A 7,615-nucleotide genomic window follows, 5' to 3' on the forward strand; every position below is an offset into this window, starting at 1 on the left:
GTCGAGCTGCTCATCGCGAAGGAAGCTCGTATCAATCAAGAAGCGACCGTACATACTCGACTCGATGGACGATGTGACTCATTTGGTGTGTGCAGAGTGGAGCCACACCATTGTACATTGCGTCTCAAAAAGGCCATCTCGCCGTGGTCGAGCTGCTCATCGCGAAGGGAGCTCTTATCAATCAAGAAGCGACCGTACGTACTCGACTCGATGGACGACGCGACTCATTTGGGGTGTGCAGAGTGGAGCCACACCATTGTACGTCGCGTCTCGCAATGGTCATCTCGCCGTGGTCGAGCTGCTCATCGCGAAGAGAGCAAGCATCAATCAAACCGACAAAGTACATGCCTATGGCGACAAAGACTTGGTTTGACGAAATGAAATCTTTGTAGGATGGCGAGACTGCGCTGCACGTTGCCTCGCGTTTTGGTCGTTCCAGCACCGTGGCGCATCTCCTTGGCGCTGGTGCGATGGTAAGCCCGCTGACGACACGTAGCTTTTCGCATGATGGCAAAACCATTCCAGTACCGTGATCGCTTCGCCTTGATACCATAAATGTCTCTGATCAGAGCGGCTCGACGCCTCTATCGGTTGCCATCTTGTACGATCACGGTGCCGTTGTTGTCGCTTTCCTTCGTCACCAGCCCAACACCACGCTTCTTGACTCGGTATTTCCATCCATATGCCATAAGCTAACTCTGTATAGTCTGGGATCAGCCTTGCGCACCTTGCTGTGCGCGGTGATATCATACAGCTTCTCAACAAGATCCTGGACCCACCTGGCCCAGCCCTCACTGCACGCAACCAGGTACAAATGATGTGCATTCATCACTGTACCTCATTTGGTGCAGAACAACGAGACGCCATTAATGCTGGCCATCAAGCTGCGCCACCGCATCTTTCCGCAGCGCATCTACCATGCGTTGCATCCCAGCTTCGACAACGTACGACAACCAACCCAGCTCTTCGATATGTACACTCTGTCGTAGGTGCCCGAGGGCGAGATCCAAGTCGATAGTAATCGAGTACTTGGCCAAGGCCACTACGGAATTGTCTACGAAGGCACGTTTCGCGGGCTGCGTGTGGCCGTCAAGAAGGGTCCATCTTCCGCTGCCTTCAGCCTTCAAAATGAGATCAACGCCATGGAGAGGTACGACTCTATACATATTTTTAACATTATATCGATGAATCGAGGTAGATGCAACTCGCCGTATCTGCTTACGCTCATCGCGGTCTCGGGGCGGTATACTAATTATCCCCAGCTCGTGCTCGAGTACATGGACGGCGGCAACCTCCGCGAGTACCTCGACAAGAAGCGAGAGGGTGAGTCGGTCCCGATCGAGTACTCGACGCTGGACGTGGCGTGGGTGCTGGCGAGTGCGCTTGCGGACCTGCACCGGAATGGCTTTGTCCACCGCGATCTCAAGAGCCACAACGTCCTTCTCTCTTCCGAGAGCTACATCAAGGTCGCCGACTTTGGCACGGCAAGAGCGGCTGACCGCAACCTGACGGCAAATACCGGCACACCGGCATGGACTGCGCCCGAGGTCTTTTCATCGACTGCGACGTCCACATACGACTCTGCGGCCGACATTTACTCGTTTGGCGTCGTCTTGATCGAGCTCGTGACGCTCCAAGAGCCGTACGCAGACGTGAATGTGTTCGATGTCCTAGTACGCGTTCGCGACGGTTCGTTGCGTCCGAACGACAACTTGTCCAACTTTGTCGACTGCCCTGCGTGGCTCGTCCAGCTCATTGACGACTGCGTGGCGTTTGATCCCAAGATGCGCCCGGCCGCCAACGCAATCGTTGACCGTCTCGCTTTGCACAGTGCACTTGACCCGACTGCGCCGCACGCTGTGGACCGAATGATGCCGGTACGAACTTTCCGCCACAAAAGTGCTATTGGTTGCATGCCTCTTGTAGCCAATGGCCTAAGCTTGCCAAGACAAGTTGAAGATACGACAAAGCAGTATCGAGCTATCGTTCACGCTCCTGCATTGCGACTAACACAATTTTATAACTAACTATTCATGTACTGCTGCAACAGGTCCCATCCGGGGTGAGCTGGCAGGAACTTTTGTATTGAATGCGAAGCATTGAGTATTGCGACGACGGCGCCATACATAGGGATGGTGGTTTTCAAGGGACGACTGGGAAAGCCCTTGCCTCAACCCTAATAAAATGAATAAAATAGTAAAAGTGATGAAAGCAATTTCTCGATGGTCCTGTTTCGTGCTAACGTTAGTAGCAATTTGGCTCCCGCGCCATACCTCGTAGTGTTGTACTGGGTAGTAGAAGACGAGGTTGACGCCCTCTGCCATGTGCCTGTCGACCATGACGTCAGCGTTAGAGATGTCTGCTCAACGGCCTTGAGAAGACCGTTTCGACCGGGTCCACAACGAGCGCGCACATGCTTCTCTCTGGTGTCACGCAGGACGTGGACGAGGAGACCCACGAGCAGTGTCAAAAGCTTGTTCAATTCCGGCAACCAATACATGTACTAGTAGGCACTTTTTTGTGAGACAAACGTGGTGTGAAAGATTATTATATCTTTCACGCCACGTCAAGGTATATTATACCTTGACGAACGAGTTCAGCGCCATGCTCGCGTCTGTGCCCTTGACGCGACCGCTGTTGGTGGCCACCGAGGGCTAGAATTTTTGTTTGCTGCCAACTCGAGCAGACATACAATCTGAGGCGACGTCGAGCGTCGAGTTGCTCATTTTGAAATGGCTCGCTGCGGATACCCGGATTTTGTCCGGATACGTGGACTCGGTCGTGGTCGATTTTGTTTCAATCGGTATTTGGTCTCACACATCGACCATACTACGCACATCGCGAAGACTCTTGGCTCGAGTGCAATGGCCTTTCTACCGATATCGGCTGCGAGCGACGCCAGCACTTGTAGGTACTACCGCCGACTATGGGAGCGAGAGACAGTACCACGAGCATCTCGTGCGCATGCTGATGCTAACGCCAAAGCACTAGAGCCAAATACAACATGTACACGAGCGGTCATGCTCGGCGCGGCGTCGGAGACAAACACCGGTAGCGATAATTTTGAGCGCTGGCGCGAGGTATGCGGACGATACATAGTCGCAACCCTTGTCTTGCTCGCTCGCTTGCTGCGATTTGTGACATCTCGCGGCAATGAGCTCGGTCATGGATCTTTATTATTGACCCATGGCTCGGTGGTATTCAACTCGAGCGTCTCACGCATGGCGTCCTGCTGCTTGCACACGGCAGCCTCGTTGGATGGTCTTGTGACCACGAGCCGAGCCCTGAGCCTCAAAAGACGGCGCGACGCCACCGAGACCGCTGGTGCGTGGTGGTATTCAAAGCGCTCTCGTCAAAGTGTTGGTGCAAAAGCTGCGCCCGGCGAGGTCCGCTTCGTCATCGTAACGATTGTCATGAACGTAATAGAGCCTAAACAACCCAACAACCAGTACTAGTACCAAAAACCGTTCCCGCCACACACGCAACGCTCATTATAGCGGTGACATGCCCATGGTGAATCGACGGCAAGTGTCACGCAAAGCGGTCCATGTATCCGAGGCATCGCCCCGTGTCCCAAATTTGACTCGACGGCTTTGCTTGCGTTGCCTCCTCAAAGATATAAACACAAACCACAACGACCATTGTATCAAGTTGATACGTTAACGCATTGTCTCATGGGCTCACCGCGAGCGCGTTCACTGCCATGTCGCGCTTGCGCTTCAAGTCGTCGCCGTGATGGGACTTGGCACCGTTGTAGGCGGCCAACAGTGTCGTCTTTTCTCGGACGTAGAGCTCGAGGTAGGCCTGGACCTCGGGGCTAAACTGCGCCGCTAGCGTCATCGTACCAACGGGGTTTGTGTTCAACAAGATGTCGCACTCGACGTGGCGCACCGCCGTGAGGCTGGCGCGCGCAGTGCCCTGCAGTGCGTTTTCGCGGCTCGGGTCGAGATCCAGCAGCTCCATTAGCGGCAGCGTGACCTTGCCGAGCTTGGTCGTACCAAGGCTCAAGAGGCCTGTCGTGACCACCTCGATCGTCACTGTCGTGTCGAGCGGCTTGACGTTTGGGACGTTGAACTGGGAGTTCCACGTGTGGACGCAAACGCCGCCCGTGGCGCGCTTCGTCTCGACCGGCCCCCACGTGGTGTAGTCGTCGATGCTGACGACGCACCACGCATCGAACGAATTGCCAAAGACAGACGGCGAGCGGAGAGCCGTTGCCTTGACGATCTTGAGGGTGAGGTTGACGACGGGGCGGTTGGCGATGGGCCGGTGCGGAGCGACTTCGACGAGCCCGTCGAGGACGTCTTCGAGGCGGCGAACGACGTCGGATGCTCTCGGCCGCTGCTCTGCGTCGTACTGCGTGCATTCAAGGACGAGCGCCTGGTACGCGTTTGACGGGCAAGGACCAAAGTCTTTAGCGAGCGTCGGAAACGCCGAGCTGCGGTCTGCCAGCCACGCCGACACGCGCTTGTCGTAGTCCGCCATGTGCGCGAACGGCTTGTCGTGGGTCACGAGCGTCATGAGCACGAGGCCGAGGCAGTAGATGTCGACCTTGTCCGAGTAGGTGCCGGCGTGCTGGTCCGTTTCCGCAGCGCAGAGCATCTCGGGCGCCCGCCACCGGTCGTGGCCGACGTTCTGCGTCAAGGCGCTGGCGCCGCTGTCGCGCGTGTTGAGACCGACAAAGACCTTGACGAAGTCGTTGTTGTCGACGTAGATGCGCGACCACGAGAGGTCGCGGTGCATCGTCGCCATGTTGTGAATGTGCACGACGGCCTTGGCGACTTGGATGCCGATCATGAGCTTGGACCGCCACGACGCATCGCGCTTCATCACAAGGAACGCGTAGAGGTTCATGCCCGACATGTTTTCGACGAACGCGATGGGGTCGTCCGAGAGCAGATTGCTGCCGCCCACGAGACGCAGCAGCGTGCCGTTGCCGCCGTCAAGCCTAGCACACACCATCGACGTGAGCCGCGACGACGACGAGAATCATGCATGTCGTACGCTCGCATGAGAGCGATCGACTCTTTGAAGCGGCGGACCACAGTGGCATCAGTATTCGACTTCAGCTGGATGCGCAATACGAGCGTGTTGTCTGCGAGATGGCCGGCCGTGATCTTGGCGAACGGAAAGCCGTGCGCGCTTGGGCTCACCGTCGAGTGGAAGCGGAACGTCGCGGCGTCGATCGACCGGACCGAGACGAGCCGCTGGGTCAGAAGCCTCGTCGCGTGCGCGCGCTGCCGTTCCGAGCGTTCGGCCTCGGTCTCGGTCTGGGTGCGCTGCTGCGCCTCCGCTGCGAGCACGACTGCATCCAGCTGCGCCGCGTGGTTGCACTTGAGCTTCTGCATGGCATCGTGGTGGGCCTGCTTCAAAGCCTCGATCTCGCGCTTGAGCACTTCGACCTCGGCCGACGTGCCAGTGCTCTGCGCGGTGCCCATCAAGACAATGGCGGAATGGCGTCCTTCTGCCCACATTCTCACTTCACAATCCTGTGCAAAAGATGTTTCGCAGTAACCGGAAATCGTTGGCATATCCGGAATTCCTTCTGCGCATGCACATTTTGGTGCATTCTCAGTCGCAGCGACAATGTGTAGTCGTATAGTTGTCCCTTCACGTCATCCAAACCGAAAAGCTCAGCGAGAACACCGCCTCACGCTCAACGGCAAGAGTGTCTTATCGATCTTTCGACCACGCCGAAGCACATTACTGAGCTATATACATATTGGCTAGACTGCGACAAGTAATCTTCTGCTGCATCAAACGGAAGCATCGACTACCAGAGCCGAAGAAGGTTTCCCAGGCTACTGGTCCACGTCTATAGTCGCCACGCGATCAAAACAAGGTTAGGATCAAGAAGCTCGTACCACCGTTGTCGTTCGGTCCACGGCGAATGGCGCGTCGTGGTCGACGGCACTGTGCTGCGAAAGACGGTTGAGGATCGCGTTGGCGGTCGGGCGCCGCGTCGGATTGAACGCCACGCAGTCGTCAATGAGCTGGACGAGCCACGCAGGGCAGTCGACAAAGTTGGACAAGTTGTCGTTCGGACGCAACGAGCCGTCGCGAACGCGTACTAGGACATCGATCAAATTCACGTCTGCGTACGGCTCTTGGAGCGTCACGAGCTCGATCAAGACGACGCCAAACGAGTAAATGTCGGCCGCAGAGTCGTATGTGGACGTCGCAGTCGATGAAAAGACCTCGGGCGCAGTCCATGCCAGTGTGCCGGTATTTGCCGTCAGGTTGCGGTCAGCCGCTCTTGCCGTGCCAAAGTCGGCGACCTTGATATAACTCTCGGAAGAGAGAAGGACGTTGTGGCTCTTGAGATCGCGATGGACGTAACCTTTCCAGTGCAGGTCCGCAAGCGCATTCGCCATCACCCACGCCACGTCCAGCGTCGAGTACTCGATCGGGACCGACTCACCCTCTCGCTTCTTGTCGAGGTACTCGCGGAGGTTGCCGCCGTCCATGTACTCGAGCACGAGCTGGGGATAATTAGTATACCGCCCCGAGACCGCGATGAGCGTAAGCAGATACGGCGAGTTGCATCTACCTCGATTCATCGATATAATGTTAAAAATATGTATAGAGTCGTACCTCTCCATGGCGTTGATCTCATTTTGAAGGCTGAAGGCAGCGGAAGATGGACCCTTCTTGACGGCCACACGCAGCCCGCGAAACGTGCCTTCGTAGACAATTCCGTAGTGGCCTTGGCCAAGTACTCGATTACTATCGACTTGGATCTCGCCCTCGGGCACCTACGACAGAGTGTACATATCGAAGAGCTGGGTTGGTTGTCGTACGTTGTCGAAGCTGGGATGCAACGCATGGTAGATGCGCTGCGGAAAGATGCGGTGGCGCAGCTTGATGGCCAGCATTAATGGCGTCTCGTTGTTCTGCACCAAAGACGGTACAGTGATGAATGCACATCATTTGTACCTGGTTGCGTGCAGTGAGGGCTGGGCCACGTGGGTCCAGGAGCGTGTTGAGAAGCTGTATGATATCACCGCGCACAGCGAGGTGCGCAAGGCCGATCCCAGACTATACAGAGTTAGCTTATGGCATATGGATGGAAATACCGAGTCAAGAAGCGTGGTGTTGGGCTGGTGACGAAGGAAAGCGACAACAACGGCACCGTGATCGCACAAGATGGCAACCGATAGAGGCGTCGAGCCGCTCTGATCAGAGACATTTATGGTATCAAGGCGAAGCGATCACGGTACTGGAATGGTTTTGCCATCATGCGAAAAGCTACGTGTCGTCAGCGGGCTTACCATCGCACCAGCGCCAAGGAGATGCGCCACGGTGCTGGAATGACCAAATCGCGAGGCAACGTGCAGCGCAGTTTCGCCAAACTACAAAGATTTCATTTCGTCAAACCAAGTCTTTGTCGCCATAGGCATGTACTTTGTCGGTTTGATTGATGCTTGCTCTCTTCGCGATGAGCAGCTCGACCACGGCGAGATGACCATTGCGAGACGCGACGTACAATGGTGTGGCTCCACTCTGCACACCCCAAATGAGTCGCGTCGTCCATCGAGTCGAGTACGTACGGTCGCTTCTTGATTGACACGAGCTTCCTTCGCGATGAGCAGCTCGACCACGGCGAGATGGCCTT

The 7,615-nt window shown here is 56.2% G+C and overlaps 3 protein-coding genes across 3 annotated transcripts in view; 1 reads left to right on the forward strand and 2 right to left on the reverse strand.

Moving 5' to 3' along the window:
* Positions 1-869: 869 nt before the first annotated feature.
* SDRG_11132 (TKL protein kinase) lies at positions 870-2,088 on the forward strand (the record flags this gene model as incomplete). The annotated part of the gene is made up of 4 exons (XM_008617160.1): positions 870-944; positions 990-1,150; positions 1,199-1,877; positions 1,927-2,088. The coding sequence occupies 4 exons, from the start codon at positions 870-872 to the stop codon at positions 1,936-1,938; spliced, it is 927 nt and encodes a 308-aa protein (XP_008615382.1). The 3' UTR covers positions 1,939-2,088.
* A 1,534-nt stretch (positions 2,089-3,622) lies between these two features.
* Positions 3,623-5,490, reverse strand: SDRG_11133 (TKL protein kinase). Its single transcript, XM_008617161.1, has 2 exons — positions 5,005-5,490; positions 3,623-4,948 (listed from the first exon to the last, which is right to left on the reverse strand). Exons 1-2 carry the CDS (start codon positions 5,472-5,474, stop codon positions 3,673-3,675), a joined length of 1,746 nt encoding a protein of 581 aa, XP_008615383.1. The 5' UTR covers positions 5,475-5,490; the 3' UTR covers positions 3,623-3,672.
* A 160-nt stretch (positions 5,491-5,650) lies between these two features.
* SDRG_11134 (TKL protein kinase) overlaps positions 5,651-7,615 on the reverse strand; it is a 3,047-nt gene continuing 1,082 nt past the window's right edge. Inside the window, exons 7-12 of the mRNA XM_008617162.1 lie at positions 7,077-7,100; positions 6,937-7,038; positions 6,801-6,893; positions 6,595-6,755; positions 5,865-6,546; positions 5,651-5,815 (exon numbers count right to left, since the gene is read on the reverse strand). Of these exons, the coding sequence (XP_008615384.1) occupies positions 5,774-5,815; positions 5,865-6,546; positions 6,595-6,755; positions 6,801-6,893; positions 6,937-7,038; positions 7,077-7,100 (1,104 nt within the window). The 3' untranslated portion in view covers positions 5,651-5,773. The remainder of the gene's footprint in view (positions 5,816-5,864; positions 6,547-6,594; positions 6,756-6,800; positions 6,894-6,936; positions 7,039-7,076; positions 7,101-7,615) is intronic.

This window comes from Saprolegnia diclina (assembly GCF_000281045.1).
Source record: "Saprolegnia diclina VS20 unplaced genomic scaffold supercont1.39, whole genome shotgun sequence".
In the NCBI taxonomy this organism is placed as follows: Eukaryota; Oomycota; class Saprolegniomycetes; order Saprolegniales; family Saprolegniaceae; genus Saprolegnia; species Saprolegnia diclina.